Raw genomic sequence first — 19,704 nt, forward strand, 5'->3', positions numbered from 1 at the left:
CAAACCCCCAACACTTATCCTCCTCCATCCTCCACAGGCACCTGCAGAGGGTGCACCCAACCATGTTGCTGCTGGAAGAAGGAGTGGTGGACAGTGGGAGGAAGAAGAGGCCCACTCCCTCTTAGCAGGGATAAGCAAAGGGAGAGCAGGAGACCCATCCCTGCACTTGGGCTGCCGTGGGTGGGACATCAAGGCAGGCCACCCTCCAAGAGGTCACAAGGGCTATGTGGAGGGCCCAGGAAGCAGTCACTCACCTTGGTGACAAAATAATTGCTGTGGATGGCCAACCCTTCTCCCTTGGGGAGGATGTAGCCTTTCACCAGCTGCACTGGCGATGGTCAAGGCTCAGCTCTCCAGAGTACAAGGCAGAACTGTGCACTTCATGGCAGACCTCTGGAGCAGCCAACGGGACTGTCGGGGCACAGGCCAGGCCCCAGGAGGGAACAGTCTTGCCACCAGGCTACAAAGTGGTTCTGTTCCATTTGCAGGGGATGAATGCAGACCATACAGTGCAAAACATCACTGCCACATGATACAGAGAAGCCTGAGGGAGTGGCAGCAGCAACATCATCCATGACTTACATGGTCACAGATGCCGGCGCCAGCAAGTGGCACACTCCAGAACAAGTGGCACTGTGGCAGTGCAAGCATGCCACAGTGCCACACAGAAACCCCAAAAGACCAACAGGAACAACATTTATATAGGCCCTTCCCTGTGTAAATTGATGGTGCAACCAGAAGTCCAGGGATGTAGCAGGTCAGACCAGGGTAGAGTTGGGTAGAGTTGACTCTCTCTTCCCCAAAGCAACACCATCAACCTTGCAGGCTGCACATGCATGCAGCAATTGGCTGAAACTGGACTCCCACCCTCCTCCAGCCCCCAGAATATACCCTATGTTTTCGCCATTGACTTCAATGGCCCATAGGATATAATGGGGCCGAATACCGCTGAATTTTGGCAGCAATTCGACAGCAAGCCGGTTCAGATCAGAGAATCTGAATTGGCCCGCAGCAGCCCGAAAGGGGCCCGAATGGGCCATTTTCGGGGGTGCATTTGGTTCAGACGAACCGAATGCACATCCCTACTGCTTTCCATGATAGTGCCTAAGCAGAGAACTGGAGCCCCAGAAAGCCAGTATTTTGAATCACACTCACCTTGCTTTTGTTATCCATGGTAATAGCAATCTGCATTCTTCTTCCTCTCCGGAAAGCTACCAGCTGATCCATCTCTTCCTCACTGATGTCTGGGGCGTCCCCTGGGCTCCCCAGACACTCTGACCCCCGTTTTTCACTAACAATCCGCTTCCCCTAGAAAAGGAAGAGTGGGAATGTCATAGTCCAAAGACATAAGCCATAATCATTCACATATAAAGATATATCTTTACATCAAACGTGTGCATTTTGTGCTAATAAGTTTCAATAAAAGCAATAGACAGGAAATTCTATTTGGGCAGGTTCGACTGATTGTTTCTTTTTATGCTTGCTGTTTTCATCTTTGCATTTCACCTCTGTTTTTAATTATGGCTACATCACTCTAATTCTTAAATTCTATTGCTTTTAGTGCATAATTTTGCTTATGCTGGGCCTCCACTAGAGCTGAGTGAAGTCAACTATGGTAATTCCCATCAGAAGAAAGAGCTGCTTTCAGACCAGATCATTTCTCCTCCCGGGAATTGTTTTTCTGGCTGAAACAGACATGAGTAAGCAAAATGTAGCAGAAATGGTATGAATGTCATTCTGGATAATTGCAAATCTCACTAGCTTTAGTTGGCTGCAACAGAGGACTTTAACCTAATTGAATTTGCAGGCTGTGCTTCTCATAATGCTCAGTTCTGCTCTAGGGAAATGGATACATGGGTGCAATGCTGCACATTCGACATCATGAAACAAAGACAAAAGCTCCAGGAGGAGGCATCAGATAATAGCCAGGAAGAGGGAGAATGCAACACAGTGCTTCAATCTAAACCAGACACACATACACATGTACCTCTAATAAAGCAAGGCCATATAATTAGAACCAGTCCAAGTGGAGACAGGACATAGGCAGCAATCCTAACAACACTTTACTATGAGGAAGCCCCATTGAATAAAATGGGAGTTCGGAGTAAACTTGCTTAGGATTGCTCCCATAGTGCATACACAACCTCCTATTAACAACAGATTGCATGCAAAAATGCTGGTCTGAAATAGCTGCACCAGTATAGTCTGATCCAATGCACATTCCACATTGCTCAATGGGACTTACTTAGGTAGTACCTAAGAGTAGAAGACCTTTGGTACTCTAATAATGAAACACCGTGAAAATAAATGAGAAAAGCATTTTTCATACCGTGGAATGGTCCAACAGGAACCAAGATTATACTCAGACTGAAAACTCCAGCAGCTTCTGACAGGCAGAATCTGTATTACTACTAGTGGATAGGGGTTTTTTTAAAGCCTAGGAACTGAAAAGGCTTTTATTGTAACCTTTCACACTGCTGTGGCTTCTACGCATTAATCATCCTTCTTCAGCTCTTTCCAGCCTTTGAAGTGTCAGTTCTGATATTAGGTAGCCGAATCCAAACATATTGCATAAGTCAAGGATCTGCCATCACTTTGTTTAAAATGATCCTAAATGGTTCTATACAATTCTCTGCTCACATGTCAACACAGCCTGATAATATGCATTGTTTTGACTGCCGCTGTGAACACAGCAGATGTCTTCATTGAATTGTCCCCCAAACCTGTCTAGAGAGCTTTCTGGAATGGCCGGAATGAGCTGACGATCAGATTTTGACAACAGTCGAAAAATCTTTGGCACTAAGTCTTCTAACTGTTACTCTGTTGCTTTTAGTTGTAATCTGCCTTAAGCCTCAGTGGAAAAATTGGACTATAAATGAAGCAAATAAATATATTTGAATAAAATTTCAGGTGAGGCTAGAGAAAGCAGTGTGTGGATTGCAGATCAATCAAGGCCAATGTGCAACAGAGTGCAGTTTCTGAGGTGGCGCATGAATCCCGTTGTGTGTCCAGTGGAGAACTGGATTCAGCATGAATCTGACTGGATGTTTTGGGGTAAACCATCACTAAGTTTAACAAGACTGAATAATTCAGTTTGGCCCAAACATTATTAATAGTATCTTTAGCATGCTCATTATTATAATAAAAACATAAGAGAAGCCAATGTTGGATCAGGTCAATGGCCCATCCAATCCAACACTCTGTCACACAGTGGCCAAAAATACCAGGTGCCACCAGGAGGTCCACCACTGGGGCCAGGACACTAGAAGCCCTCCTACTGTTGCCCCCCCCAACACCAAAAATACATAGCATCACTTGCCCCACAGGAAAACAGTAGTCAAAGGGACTTACAACATAAAGAACACAGAGGCTGCATTCAAGTCTCAATAACAGAGTGAACAAACCACTGTAAATTGGGGGGATCTTTCTCCTCTTGCTTCATCCCACGACTGGACATGTTCTGGTTTAGAACTAAATGCAGATTATTGTACTGTTTGATTGGGTAGTTTAGCAAACAAGGATTCTAACTCAGAGTTTCATCCTTGGTTCAGGAACATGGGTTGAGAGCAAGAAAAAAACCCCTGCAATTGGTTGAAGTGCCCAGTTCAGACATTACAAAAATTGTGGTTACTGCTAAACCAGGGATCCTCTATCTTGCAATGGCATGCAAGAGGCGGAAGAAAAGCAGGGAGAGCACACAAGTTCAAGATCCAATGAAGCTCATTCTTGGACTGGTAATTTGAATTCTGTCATTCATGCAAGCATAACTCTGACATAATAGTTGGACACATTGTTAGGGTTAACACACTAAACAGTAAAAAAGCAAACTGGAAATGCATCAGGATTAAAAATACAAAGTAACCAAAAATTACAGAAACTTCTAGGTAAAGGATTTCTCTTGATGAATCTCCAGAGACATGAATTTCACATGACAGGTGTCACCTCAAAGAATACCATGCTCCAATATCAGTGGTAATGGGAGGGCTTTCTCCAAAATAGATTTCATGTGAATGGGAAGCATAGTTCCTTTGCCTTTCTCTATCTCTGTGGTACATACTGAATAGCCATCAATTCCTCACTAACAAGACCAATGCAAAATTCAAAAGAGAAATGTAAAAGTTCTCAAAAAATCTGAACAGGATGTTTTTGAAAGTCATGCCTTTAGTAAATGTGTAAGAAGACAAAGAAGTGGACACTGGAGATCACCGAGAGGAGAAAGAGCTACACAAATAAGAATATTCTGGGCTCTGGTTGCCTAACTTATGCTTTGACAAGTTTTTCCTGAAATCACAAAGACTAGATTCCAAAAAAGCATTTTAAGAGGCCATCATATACTGAGATAGGAGCCAGATTGTATTACTTCTGTGACTTGCTCAGTCAAGAAAGTTTTAATATCAAACCACTGATGACAGCTCCTGAAGAAAGAAAGCCATGACAGTTTGTCAACTTCTTTCTTGATTTTTGTGGTGCCTAAACAAGGGAGGGGATGTGGAACAGAAACTCTATTGTGTTAAATATGTAACTTCTATTGATATAAGCACTGACGAGATAATAGCACCTCTGAAAACCTTCTTAGGATCTATGTAATGTCTCTGGAGTATCATCACAAATGTTAAAGGCTCACCTTGGCTTTATTATCCATGGTAACTGCCAGTTGCATCCTCTTCCCCATCTTGAATGTAAACAAATGATCTGCTTCCTCATCATCTTCCTCCTCTTCACTACCAATCCCAAAGCTTGAGGCAGCAGAGCAGCCGCTTCCCCATTTTTCACTCACTACTCTTTTCTCCTAAAAATGGAGGAGATTATCATTTCATTCCCACTTTTTATGTTCTTTTGCATTTAAAAGTGAAGAACATGAAACCTATGAAAATGTCAGGGGAAATCTACAACACCCTTTTTGTCAGTAATACAAATACCCTGACATTCTTTCCAGAGAAACACTTGGTCCCTTTGTTTGATTTGCAGAGCATCCCATAAGTCTGGAAAAATACACCATACACTTACAAATCTGACATTTGACTAAAATGTAAAAGGATTGTGAAATTGATAGAGACATAATTGTGTGGGTTTTCATTGCCCAGGGATAAACTATGCAAAGGCAGGGGTGGACAGTCTTGCATGGGGTGGACAGTCTTGCATGGCTTATTTTTATTTTTATCAGAATCCCCTTGATCCCGTGACATTTTAAATTTATAAAGGAAGAACACAAATTCAGAAATTTTTACTAATTAAGTCATACATTATTTCTGTTAAGAGATCCTGAATACGGACTCTACTTACTTTAAAACATAAGAAGTAACCTGGATCATAGCAAGTCCCACTGCAACTGCAGTCCTTGGCACAATTACTAGGGTAGGGAATAAGTCCCATTTGAACTCCGTGTAACATATTTGTGGGTAAGTTTGGGCACTGTTTTGCAAAAATGAAACTAAGAAATACTAGTTGATCCACTGGTCTAGCAGCTGACTATGATTTTCCTTCTGTGCAGTAAGATAAAGCTGGGGAATAGCTCCCCTCACACAAACACACTTGTTTATATAAAACATACCACCCACCCTTCACTTCTTCTTAATAATTAGTAATTTGAAATCCAAGTATTTGTCCCAATCACTCATAGGAAGATCCAGCCTAACTAATCCAAGAAGATTCTAAATTTGATCTCAACATCCTAATTTTCAAATTAAGCTCTCTCCACCAAGCCTTTGCTTCAAAAGACATCATCCCAATTTCAGCTCTAAAAGCTATTCCTACCACAAATCTCAGAGTTCCGGGGATATTGTGTAAAAATCTTAGTAACGGTCCATCAGAGTTATCTGTTACCACAATAGTCCATACTCTACTACAACATACAATAACTGCCTATGAACTTTAGCATTAAATGCTTCATGCTCCACTTTATGTATGAATGCACGGGTGGTTCCTCACATCTAATTTGACCTAAGTAGTCATTTAAGACCATAGTGAATAAGAGATCAGAAAACAATTGAAGACAAACCATAAATATCTTTTTTAGTGAAAGAGTCACTATAAAATTAATATCTTCCTGCAAAGAGGGTGTCAGGCCCCTGGGGCCAGGAGCTATTTCTCCACCCGGGTTCTCCATTGTTCTCCTGTCTCTCCAATAAAAAGCAGACACTAGGGGGACACAGTTCACTCACAATAACAAAGTCTCATAACATTATCCTCATAACAGCCAGGAGATCCACCTACCACTTACTGCCTCCACTAAAGCTCTGGTCCTGCTCAGGCCGAGTTTCTTCCCAGGATTCCTTAATTGCGACCTCTAGCTCTATACCCTTATACCACAGGGTTAGGCTTTGAGGGAGACAGAACCTAAGATATTAACCTGGTGTACTAAGGGTTGCACCCGACCTGAGGCTGGCAACCAGTCGGAGACCTACTGGCATGGGGGGGGGGACCTCACCAGCAATGTTATTTCCAGAGCAATCTGACAATGACATAATAGCATTTGCCCAAAATTCTACGGTTTAACCATAGAATTTTGTGTAAATGCCACAGCGTCTTCTCTATATGGTGTGTCACTTCTGGGTTGCACTGGAAGTGACATCACTTCACCTCTGTTGATTTCCTTCCAAACCCCCCCCCCCCAGCAGCAGTGGAGAAAGAGGGCTGCTAGCAGGAGGTCTCCCACCAATCTGGGAGATCTGTCAGTCCTAGCTATGCTCCTAGCCAGGAATGACACCTCCCTGGTCGAGGGGGGCAGGGTCTGTTCCTTTCTAGCATCCCTTGCCAGCTGTCTCCATTCCCTTCCTTTCTCCTGCTCTGACCTTTTATTCCCCTTTCTCCTGTCAGCCCCTACCCAGGAAAACCATGGACCAAGTAAGCAATATCAGCTGCCAGGCCCCAAGCACAAGTTGAGGAACCCACAAGGACTTGTGGGGAGCTCTTCCCTTTGTCCTGGATCCCCCTTCTAGTATTTCCTCTTTCCCATTTCCTGGTAGCCATGTTTATTATTTACTTCATTTATACATTGCCTTGCTTTATAATGGGGACTCAAAGCAGCTAGCATCATTCTCCTCTCCTCCATTTTATCCTCATAATAAGTGTGTGAGGTAGGTTAGGCTGAGAACATGTCACCCAATGAGCTTCCACGGCAGAGTGAGGAACTGAACCAGGGTCTCCCAGATCCTAGTTGGAAACAAACCACTACACCACACTGGCTTTTGTGGGGTGGCTGCTGTTGAAGAGTAGCAAGCAGTCAGTCCTAGGGGAATCAAGTCACATGGTATCAAGTTGCTTGGTGACTACTGCCAGGCCTGGCCCCAATGAGTCCTCCTTCAAAGGCCAAAACAGCCCTGGAAAGAACCCTGCCCCTCCCTCTGCCTTTTACGGAGAAAAAACTAAGGCTTGAAAGCAGGTGATACTGTTGTGGTTGCCTAGAAACCTCCTCAATTGCCACTGAGATGGCATTCATTTCTTAAAGCTACAGGCTATTATTTTGGAGAGGTTAAACTCCCCCATGTATTTGTCTTAGATTTCAGATTTTTCTGTGAACATAGGGCATTTTCAGCTTTGTAGAAAGATCTTTGTTCATGGCTCCAATCTCTGAATTTAGGTACCCATAGATATGGTCTTGTTGAGAATTGATATATTGAATATATTGACCAACAGAGGGAGCTGCTATGAAGGCTGTTTTTAGTTAGTATGAAGAACCAGAAATGCAACTTCAGGACAGAAGTCAGAAAACTAAGGGAGGAGTTACAGCCACTGAATGTTTATTACACAGCTGCTTGTAATAAAGCTCAAGTCAGTGAAGCCAAGCCTCTGTTTTCTTTGAATGATCCATTAAAATGCTCAGGGCTGTTCTCAGGCTCCCCTGCTTAATATGCCAACCTGGAATACCATTAGGTGTAACATTTCCCCCTTCAATATTTATGTCTTTGACAGGCTGCCTCGTCTAGGATTGTCACAAGTGACTACATCATTTAAAAATTCATATTTTCTATTGCTTTCAGGATGTGGGAGAAGGGACTTTCATTTGCTATATTAATATGAATATAAAAGTCATCTTATAGCAACTGATACATCTCCAAAATGGTAATGTTTACACTGCCCCAGACAGAGTTGCCAATCTGGTCTGTTGCCTGAAGGACTAGTGGGAGGAAATGGGAGGAGAAATGGGGGCATGTGCTGGCATCATGCCTGTGTGCAGATGTCATTTCTGGTAAAAACCAAAAGTAACATTGTGGAATGTCTTTGCAAATCCTAGAGCATACCATCATGTCACCTCCGGTAAAAATGTGTCAGCAGCACGCTAGTCCCCACCCCCCAGGGGTCACTTCCTGCAGGAGTGCACAGGAGCAGAGCTCCAGCAGTAAAGAGCCCAGGGGGCGAGCACATGCAACAAGCCCCACCCCCTGACCCCAGCAGCCCTCAGTCAGAGCAAGAAGCAGCCAGGTAAGTTGCAGAGCCCCCCCCCTGGCCCAAAACAGTCCAGTGGCGCCTTTAAGACCAAGTTTTATTCAGGTACAAGCTCTCCCTCCTCTGCGAGGACAGATCTGCATGTTCCCCCCCCCCTCATAGCTAGCAATCCAAAACAGTCCAGTGGAGCCTGAGTGGGGGGTGTTGCCTTCTGACACGCTTCCGGTGATGTCAGGGGGTGTGGCATATGGAAATACATTATGCTAATGAGTTATGCTCATTAGCTCCTGCACCTCTTTTTCTATGAAATGACCCCTGCCACCCCCTAAATGCTACCAGGGGTTGCTGGGTGTCCCAAAGCAAGCATTCCTCAGGGAAGAAAGGAAGTGGTGTTCTATGGTCTGGGATAGGGTATTGAAAGAACATGACTATTGTTGCATCAACATTTGCAGAGGGCTTTATAGAATATTTAAGTAGAGACATATACTTCAGCGTTCAGCTCCGTTCCTAAAGCTGATGAACAAAAAGATTGCCTATTAATGAGGAGTTCATTTTCCTGCTCTTAACTAATAATTCAGGGTGACTGGGAAATGTAGCACAGCCATTTTTCTCAGAAACCTTCCACATTTTTCATTGCCTGCTCCGGATACCACTCAAAGCAGTGAAAACTATGATAACCTGCATCAGTCCAGAAGCCCTCTCATCTTTAATTGATCATTGATTTAGGAGAAGAGATTGCTATCATGATTCACCTGTTAGATGGGGACTCAGGCTAGCAGTGGAAATAAAGCAGCTAGAGACTGGATTCGGAGCTAAGCAGATGCTGGATAAATAAGCACTTAAACACTCTCATTCTGAAAATCAATCCCGATTTAAATACTATAGGAGAATAGATACATGAAGCTGCTTTATCTTAAGATGTGAAAAGGTGTGATACAGGGATAACTTAAGATGCCAGGGATGGAACCTACATACAAAGCAGATGCTCCACCACTGAGCTGTGGCCCCTCCCTTTGAATGCCTTGCTATAAGTGTGGGGTTGCCAGTAACCTACAGGGAAAAAATGTCCTGCCCCCTTAATAGAGGATTAATGGGATGTTATTTACCATGTGATTTTTTTAAAAACTCCATGTCATGAAAAGCTTCAGCTGCCCATTTCCACACATCAAGTTTCTGTTAAAGGGACGGGGTATTTTTTCTCCAGGTTGCTGGCGATTTTACAGTCATGAAGTATGCGACTTCTTAATTTTCTTTTGGAGGTTCAAAGTGACATTTAATTGTATTTATATATGTACTTTTATGTAAGCTGCCCCAAGCCTGCCTTAGCGGGGAGGGCGAGGTATAAATCGAATGAATGAATGAATGAATAAATAAATAAACATTTGGGCAGCTCTACAAGCCTTCTTTGTTTGCAAAATAGATTTCTTGCATGTACATAATTTCCTGTCTTGTACATTTAAGGACTGCCTGGAGCCGGCTGCTCTATTATGTCTGTTCCAATCAACTCTCGTGATCTGTCATGGCTTAGAGGTCCAACTTCATGGGAAGGGAATATGGAAAATCCCTTTTGCAGATGGAAAAAAAGAAAAGAAAGGATGCTTACGTTATGAGCTTTGGTAATAGTGATAGTGAGGCCATCTGCCCTCGGTCTCCTTGAGGTGACAGCCATTCCCTCCTGCTCTGCTCGCTTTCTGTCCTCTTCTATTTCCTGAAAAAGTGACATCTGGATCCAGTATCAGATCATATTAAAATATTACAGCAAGCTGAAAACCAAAAATAAAGCTAATGTGCTGAAACCAGGAGATAAACAAATGGGAACTTTGGAAAACTGTACTTTTCTCAGGAGACGGCCAGTGCCATCACTAGATTTCATAATATCAAAGTCCAGGTGACCTCTATATTCACCAATGCTCAGTTTTTTTTTCAAAGAACTGAAGAGCATTTGAAATAAGGTTCATTATCTGCAGCATGTAAATCTAGCCATCTTTCGTCATTGTTGAACAGGTTTTGCAGGCGCTGTATTGTTTCAAAAGCCTGCAAAATTTGGTGACCACAGGCTTTCGGATAAATTTGTGACCACCACGGGATGTAATGCCTCTATAAAACCACTTTCAACTCTTACAGTTTTGTCCTGTCTCTAACCTATGAAATCTCACATCCAAATATAGCCTCAAAACACTAGTTCTTGATAGAGAAAACTGCAACTGGATCACATGTTGATGACATCATACTCCAAAGTTCTGGAAAACTCACCCAGCAGATTCACACAGATGTTAAACAGCACAGTAGACAATACTAACTCCTGTGGTTTACCTCATGTCCATGCTGCCAAACAGACATCCTCTTCTAGAACTATACTCTGGCTATGTTCACACACACACACAAAAATACTATGTACTGACACTGCTCACTTCTGACTCCAAAGACCATAGCATTTTTTCCCTGTCTGAGCAGCAAGGCAATTCTCATGATTTTATATGCTGTGTTGATTCCCTTAGATTAACAATTCCAGAATCCGATGTGAAATTCTTATTCAGGATGTCATCACACAAATACTAATGTAAACACGGCTGATGCAGGGTGGGGGGAATCCCATGAGTGTAGTTGCATGGGCTCCGGAAAATTGGATGTTTGTGCCAATAAATTTAAATGTTTTTGTCAGTTTTGTGGAGGGCTGTATTGAATGAAACTGAATTACCAACTCCCACCTAAACTTGACAGTAAATATACCAACTATACTTCTAAGTAGTGGTGCTGGTTAAGCCAAGACCAGACCTATGCTTGCATTGCAATACACAGGAAGGTTGAAGATTCATGAATTCTTTTTATGAATCCTTTTATCAGATTTAGAAACCTGATAAAAGTGCATTTACTATATTAATATAGTTTTTCACACTTGTACTCTGACAGTGGGAGAAGGCCTGAAAATGTGAATTCTGTCAGAGATGATACTTTGAAACACACCTGAAAAAGATTTAAAACAAAAACAAAAAACTAGCATAGGCCCCGGTCACACAGAGAATTTGCCACATGAAAGGCACGAATGTCGGGCGGATTTTCAGGGCGTAATCACACCACAACATCTGGGAAGCGTAGTGCACCCATGGCCAACCCATGGCGTCCCGCCAAAGATGCGGAGTTTAAAAAGTACCTTGGAAAGTGCACTAGTATCTGGAAAACGTGCGGCACAGGCGGGCGTCTGATCACGGGAGCACTAGTATCCCGTGGCATCTGGCGCCCGTCCACATCCCGTCGCAAACTGGATGTTTTTCGTAAGCGCATGCGCACAAACACAAAATTGAAAGCAGTGCTGCTCTGCGGAACTGCGCATGCGCACAAACGCAAAACGCTTCTGTGATTGCGGCGCGCCGCTTTTTTGCCACACTGCAGCATTGCTGTGTGATCGCCAACTAACAGCCTAAGCACGGAGACTCAGGGGACCGTGTGATCGGGCTACCACGCTTTATTTTGCTCCGGGGCGAACAGCCACACCTCCCCCCTGCATTATCTGGCCCATGTGACCGGGGCCATATACGATCAAGTTGCAAAGCTTTAAGAAGGGTCAGAAACCAAGCTAAGGAGCACCATAAACCCAAAGGAGCTAAAAAGTCAGACTCACCTGGTATCTTCTCATAAGTGCTTCATTCTTTTTCCGCAAAGCTATGATTTTCTTATCCAGTTCAACATCTTTCTGCTCTTTCTTCCGCAGCACCACATCATCTGCAGTAGCATCCTAATATTGCAAAAGAAAGTGCTTTAGTGGATTAAGATATATGGACAATAATACAGAGAACTGTCCATCCTCTTTGTTTCTGCTACAGAACAGTTAATACAAAATCAGAGGGGGGAATCTATGGTCCTCCTTCCTCACACAAAGCGATGACCTAATCCTATCACAGGGGAAGTAGGGTTGCCAGCCTCCACAGAGGGCCTCCCGAGATTACAATTTATCTCCAGATTACAGAGACCAGTTTCCCCCAAAGAAAATGGCAGCTTTAGAGAATGAACTCTATAGCATTATACTCTGCTGAGGTTCCTCCTCTCCCCAAACTCTACCCCCAATTGTCCAGGAATTTCCCAGCCTGGAATTGGCAACCCTAAGGGGAGGAAGGTTGGGAGTATCTTGACAGCAGTTGAATAAACTTTAGGCTGAGCTTCTCTTCCCCTTGATTCAGGTATTTAGCCTGGGTGTGGCCAGAGGCACAATCCAAAGGGCTCTTGGGCCTTGACTTCTACCCTGAGACCCTAAATAAATCAGGCCAGCAGATCCAACACTTGTCTGGGATATGATGTACGGTATTGTTTTCTTGTCTTCTCTGTTTACTTATTTAAATTGTAGTTTTGTAAACTGTATTTTCATTTTTCCTCATTTGTAAGCCACTTTGGATCCCCACTGGGGAAATAAAATAGGTAAGTAAATAACATTTAAAACAGGAAAGATGTTCAGAACCATCAAAGTTTTAAAAATAGTAATTAAAAATGGATTGAGAAACAAACAGCATCTCTTTTTTCAAAGAAGTTATGCTTGAAATTTAATCCAAATTTCATATAAAAGTAATAGGAATAGAAGAAGAGATTGGATTTATACCCTGCCCTTCACTACCCAAAGGTGTCTCAGAGCGGCTTACAAACTCCTTTCCCTTCCCCTCCCCACAACAGACACCCTGTGAGGTAGGTGGGGCTGAGAGAGCTCTGACAGAAACTGCTCTTTTTCAAGAACAGCTGTGCCAGAACTATGGCTTGCCCAAGGTCATCCAGCCAGGTGCAAGTGGAGGAGAGGGGAATCAAACCCAGTTCTCCCAGATTAGAGTCCGCGCACTTAACCACTACACCAAACTGGCTCTGGATTGGATTCCACATAAAATCTCCACTGACAGAACAGATTTCCATCAATAGAGCAGGACTTCCCTGCCTCCCCCCTCCCAAGGCACTGTAAAGATGAACACATTTATTGGGACAAACAGATTAGAGAAATCCATTGATGAAGCAGATTCTAGGTTGTAAAAGTTTTTGTCATCACTGGTCTTTAAAAATTCACAAGAAGTGAATTTGCCTTATCTGCTTGGCCTGGTCTAGTCTTAGAGAACTCTAATTTCACAATCTGTTTAGGGCAACTTGTCAATAGATATTGACAACGCTGATTGTAACAAGCTAGGTATAATATTTACAGACAAAAAAAACAAACTGCAATAGAATGACATCTTGATTTATTTAAACTACTTATCCTGTGCTCTTAGCTAAATTGGCTCTCAAAGCAATTTAGAAGCGGGGCTTCTTACGGATACTATACTTTAAAAAATCCATACAGTGAAAATGTCAAATACCAAAACTTCACAGTAGAAAGAACATGGAAACTTGCAAATAGTTTCCATTGGTTTATCTCCTACCAGGGTGATACCTTAAAACAAATACCCTAAAAGAAGTTGGAATTCCTAGCCCAAATGCAAAAAGCCTTATGCTCCAGAGGACCAAATGGAAAACAATGGGGGGGGGAACCCTAAGATCAGCATTCATTGAAAAAGTAAGCTCTGTGTCTCTGACCAATACAAGTAGAGAAAGATCTAGCTAGTTCAGCATCTTGTTTCCCACAATGGCCCATAGGCACAAGGGATAGCTCACAGCATTCTTCCTCTGAACATAGACATCTCCCTTAGCCATCACAAGTAACAGCCACTTACACACCTATACTCCATAAATTTGTCTAATCCCCTTTTAAAGTCATCACTACATTAATTATGCTTTCTGTGAAGAAGTATTATTTTGGCTGTCCTGAGTCATCTATTTCATTGGATGACTCCAAGTTCTTCTGTAAGGGAGAGAAATAAAAAGGTTTCTCTATCTCCCTGCTAGGTATCTATATATATAAAAGGAAGTCTCCTCACCATAAAATCAATGCCCAGACCAAACCCATGGACCTAGAAATACGAAATTTGGGGAGACCACTCCTACCATGACGTAGATGCTCACTAAGAAGGAATTTTTAGAAATTCGACCCTTAATGGGGTCAAAAGGGGTTAAATATGCTTCCCCCATTGCTTCCTATGTGGCTGCCAGCCAGCTGCCTCCTTGCACCCCTCACTCTCTGATTGGTCAGCTGCAGAGCTCAGTGTTCTGAGGTTAAAAAAAACACCAGTTACAGGAGACTGCAGAGACCTAATGACAGCTGAGGAAATCAGGAATGGTCAACAACTGCCTGTGAGGTGCAGTAATGCTGCTGGCCCAGCCTCTCTGATGGCTTACAACTATTGGGGAGACTTGCTCAGCAGGATTACCTTAGCACTGCTGCTGGCCCAGCTTCCCTGATGCCTTTAAACACACTCCCCCCAACACCAGACAGGCAGGTGTCTGTCAGGTGTAGGAGCAGGGCCAGGGTACTTTAATCCAGCAGGGAGGCCACCCAAACAGAAACACCTTAGCAATGCTGCTGGGCCAGCCTCCCCAATGGCATTAGACACACTCCCACCCACTATGGAAATATACCCCAAATTTGTAGAAAAGTGGTTTCCTGTATTCGGTTATTTAACTTCTCACAATATGGGTTCTAGAAAATTGGTTCATATGAATTTGCTTAATATCTGATTGCTCAGATGTTGTTTTGAATACATAGTTGCATCCTACTTCTTAAATGTAACATAAATGAGAAGCATTTTTGTAAAGAAAAAAAGGGTATGCCCTGCACACACACCACAAATTATTTCTTATTATTATTGTTGTATTTATGAATTGCTCCATCCCTGCTGCTGCAGGGCTCTGGCCAATGTACAACCAAAGATAAAACAAGATAAAATCAATTAAAAACATTAGTACAACATTAAAGGCAATCAGATGGCGAATAATCAATCCATATTCCAACTCCCACTGCCAGCTACTTCATGGACAGGGGAGAGGAGGGCAAAATAGATGTAAACAACAGGGAAGGGTCCCAGCCAAGATGGAACCATCACTGCCCTCACTAAAATTCAGTGCCCAGGCCAACCCCCTTCACCAAAAAACCCAAAATAAGGGGAGTGTATTCCTACCATGATGTCAACCTACACTCCAAAGAGATTTCTGAGAAACAACTCCTAAGGGGGTAAAAATTGGGTAAAATGTGTTCCCCCAATTGTTTTCCATGTGCCTGGCAGGCTGCTGCCTCCTTGCCCCCCCCCTTAATTGGTCAACGGCGTAGCTCAGAGTTCTGAGGTAAAACCTGCCTCTTGCATCCACCTCCCTCTGATTGCTCAGCTGTGGATCTGAATGTTGTGAAGTAAAAGCACAGTTAAAAGAGACTGCAGACAGTTGAGGACAGTTACAAAAATCAGTAATTCAAGACTCTTGAATAGACATTTCTCATAACAGCCAGCATGGCAATTGAGTTTATGAATGTTCATGGGATGATAGTAAAGGACCTTTCTAGGAGCCATTTTGATGCGTGCCTCCCTCAGGAACCTGAAGAAATGTCCACCACATCACCACTCCCTCAGACCAACTCCCCCTCACAGCTCTCACCTATTACTGCCCCCAGGGCTGGCTTCAGGTTTTTTTGTACACTAGGCAAGGCTACCTTCTGGCGCCCCCCCATGCACCCACCAATTATGGGGTTGCCAACCTCCAGGCGGGCCCTGGAGAGAAGGAAGACTTTCCTCTGTGCAAACTCTGCACTCCCCTCAGTCTCCATGGTTAGTAGCTATTGAGAGACTTATCCTCCATGAATCGCTCTGATTCTGGCACTGGGGGGGGACTCCCTCCCTTCTCCCCCCTACAAGGCGCCCCGCAGTTCTTCCCTCCCCAACCTGATTTCTAAGTTCTGGCCAGCTCACGGGGACCCTCGCCCTGTTTTGTCAACCCCCCCTTCAGACCCCAGGCCTCCCCTCCCCGGCAACAGCAGGTGCTCCTGCACCACCAGGACCAGCCGAGCCTGCCCTCCTTGCCACACTGTGACTGTCTCCCCCAAAGCCAGAAGAGTGAATGGGAGGGAGGGGAACAGAAGGAGAAAACAGGGCGAGGGAAGGCACGGCCGATGTGGTAATCAAAACCCGCACCCTTAAAGAGACCCCGGGGTAGATTCTCATCCAGTAAGCAGGGAAAGGACTCTGGCCGTGGACTCATGGGAGTGGCGTTCTTAAGCACACACCGCTCCCAGCCCCAACCACCTCCAGCGGCACCCCCTACCCCCTCACCTCCCCCGAGATTTAAAGAAACTGGCGATGCCACGCAGAGAGATCAGACCGTCCCGGTCCTGCCAAAGCTCTTCACAGATCCCCACGGGCCTAAGAGATCATCCAAGCAGCCACTTCAGCATCACCTTTCCCCATCCATCTGGCGTGTGGGGGTGGGGGTGGGTGGGAAGGAGAACGGAGAAAGGAGATGCCATGAAAATTTAAAGGGCACTATCCCAGCCTGGAGGAACTTTTCCTGCCTGATTCCCCAGCGGCGCGCAGGGTGCCTTGGCTATAAGTCTTTAAAGAGCGCCTTCCCAGCGGTGTGTGTGTGTATGGCAGGCAGGGCGGCAAGGCATTTTGGCGCCCATCTCCAGGGGCTGCAGCCTGGCCGCCCTAGGCAAAAGTCTAGTTTGCCTAGTGGATGAGCCGGCCCTGACTGTCCCCAGGAAAGCTCCTGGCAAACATTGAGCCAGATACAACGCTACAAGGAGGAGGTAATTTAGGAATGTGGCAAAGACATTTGCACATAGTATTCCTGAGGTGCACTGAGCTGTGCTGGCCAAGTACCAACAAGATCACCCTGAAGTACTCAGAAGAACAGACCTCCATATACGAAGATCTCCATATAAGCAAAACAGTGTGGTCTACATAGAGGTCCTTCAGTAGGGAAAAAGAGGTGCCGGAACTCTCAAGAGGGAAATGAAGTTTTCAATCTGTATACTGAAAACTCATGAACATTTAAACATTTTATAAATAATTTTGTCAAAGAGGTTCCAGACCTCCATTCTGGAGCGTTCTCACAGGGGGGAAAAGCCCTCCTTGTAGGAAAGATGTTCCAAATAATTTGACTGCCCATTTCTGAACCTTTTTAAGTGCCTCTGCCATGGAAGCCTAGGTAACACTGAGAGGAAAACCAGAGAGGAAAATGAGGTTCCCTGTTAATTCAATATTGGTGCTAAAACCCAATTTCACTGGAATCGAGTTTTTAAAAATTATATTGGATTTTGAATGCAAAAATGTTATTTTTAAAAAAACACACACACAGAGATTAATGTATGACTTTTAGAAGGGATGTGCTTTTGGAGAATGATTTCTTATTGCATGTTATGTGCATGCCATAATGGAGTCTATATTTAATATCAGATTGTCCTATGACCGCCTGTGATATCTGGGATGTTTGAGATGTTGGCAGTCATTCAAACACAATCCCTTCCTAAGGACTTCAAATAACCTTACCAGGATAAGTTATCATGCTCTGAAGTGTCAAATACCAAGCCTGAATTTTATATCTGCATCTTAACAGCGTCATATCCCACTAGTTTTATTAATTTGGAAGTTTTTGAGGTAGGCGTATTGAGACTGAACCTGTTCTGCCTTATTCCTTACGTGCAAAGGAGAAACCTGACTTCATTTTGTCCTTAAAATTTAAGGCAGGACATGTCTGCAATTTTAGAATAGCCTTCCCACACCTTTTGGTAAATACACTAGGAATTATAGAGGAATCCTGCATATAGACAACAGCACTTGTATACCCTAAAATTGCAGGGGGTTCTCAAATGCCAGTATGTTGTCAAGCTGCATGATCCTTCATTTGAAAATGAGACTTACCCACCAACTATGTTATAATGCACTAGGGATTTTGTTTTGGTTTGTTTTTGCAGAGCAGCTCCTAGCATCAGTCAGTTGAGGCACTGTGATGTCAAACAGTGTTCCCGAAATAACCAGTAGGGGACAGGAAGGGCCACTGAATGGGGCGGGTAGGAATGGAATGCAGGAGAACAAAGCAAGCCACTCTGAGACCTCATTGGGGAGAAAGGCTAAATAAATGATGTTTAAAAAAGAAGAAAGGAGGAGGCCAGTGCTTGTGGAATCCAGCATGTGCAAGAGCGTGGGGCTTTGACTGTTGCTGTCTCACTGTGAAATGGGAGACCCCTGTGTCACTCACAAGCCCTGATCCAGGCCTTTCTCTTACTGTTGTACTAAATACCACATTACCAAGCAACCTAATATGCCTAGCTGTTCTCACTGGTGGGGCTTTTTTTTGTTAACTCTGGACAGAACCTCCTCACACCCTGCAATGATGCAGAGTCCATGCTGCCTTGGAAGCAGTTTTCCATTTTGACATCCAGAGCTGGTCTTACTAAGGGAGTGAGAATCAGACAGAGGGGCAGTTGGTGAGGTGAGGAAGAAGACATTTTGCATATTGGTGGCATCAGCCAAAGTGGCCCCTTCCTTGTGCACTGCCTACCAGCTGACCATTTTCCTTCGTCCCAGGCCCTCTCCTAGGACCAGCACTAAACATGGAAATGGGAGAGATTACCCCAGAGGACCAAGGATCATTGCAGGGCTTTTGAAGCCATCTCTCTTTTTTCCTGTTCTGTAGGTACCCAGCAGCAACTGCAGGAGTGGAGGATGACCCTCTTTGGGCTTCTTTAGGCCACCCCAGGACCAAGCAGAGAGGTGGTGATGGAGAAGAGGAAGAGGAGCTGCCCTGTGTTTATATGCCTTCCCCTCTCCCTCTGGGCCCCCTGGAAAACCTGGTGCTGGCATTGACTTTAAGAAACAATAGATGGTAGTGGTAGATAGTTGTGGGGGGGAGTCAAGAAAAAATGGTTCTGTGGAAATGGTAAACACTCTTCTAGAGACAGGAAAGGCTGTAAAGTCCTGGCAAAAGGGATTACTAAACCTAGACTTTGAGTGCTTCTGATAAATTAACAGTTGTGTAAGACAGTGGTTCTCAACATTTCATGTCTGACATTCCAGTAATCACTGTATCAAAGCATTTGGGTCCCACTATGATAGAAACAAAAAATAAGCCCACTTTTTCCAAGAAGGACATTTATATGTTGGGATGGGGGGCAGGTCCTCCTGGCATGGGCCTCCCATTCCCTGCCACTTGATAGGCCAGTGGGAGAAATGGCTCTTTGGAGTCACAGCAACATATGACATCACTTCCATTGCAGAACCAGAAGTGACATCATTACATCTGCATAGCATTCCAGGATTCACCCAAAACACTATGGTCAAAGCATAGAGGTTTGGATGAGTTCCAGAGCAATTTGCCTGATGTGATGACATCACTTCTGGTTTTGCATTAGAAGTGACATGCAATTTTGAAGAAACTGTCCCAGCCCCCAAATGCTTCTGCATTTTACAGACATTCTAGTAGTGCACCAAA

At 44.1% G+C, this 19,704-nt stretch overlaps 1 protein-coding gene across 2 annotated transcripts in view; it reads right to left on the minus strand.

Moving 5' to 3' along the window:
• LOC107123873 (chromosome unknown open reading frame, human C15orf52) overlaps positions 1-19,704 on the minus strand; it is a 132,865-nt gene that overhangs the window by 103,599 nt on the left and 9,562 nt on the right. For both annotated transcript variants that reach the window (XM_015427216.1, XM_015427215.1), the window contains exons 2-5: positions 12,005-12,118; positions 9,989-10,093; positions 4,625-4,789; positions 1,156-1,308 (exon numbers count right to left, since the gene is read on the minus strand). In XM_015427216.1, coding sequence (XP_015282702.1) covers positions 1,156-1,308; positions 4,625-4,789; positions 9,989-10,093; positions 12,005-12,118 — 537 coding nt within the window. The remainder of the gene's footprint in view (positions 1-1,155; positions 1,309-4,624; positions 4,790-9,988; positions 10,094-12,004; positions 12,119-19,704) is intronic.

The sequence above is a fragment of the Gekko japonicus genome, unplaced genomic scaffold (assembly GCF_001447785.1).
Source record: "Gekko japonicus isolate JY-2015 unplaced genomic scaffold, Gekko_japonicus_V1.1 scaffold1077, whole genome shotgun sequence".
Lineage (NCBI taxonomy): Eukaryota > Metazoa > Chordata > Lepidosauria > Squamata > Gekkonidae > Gekko > Gekko japonicus.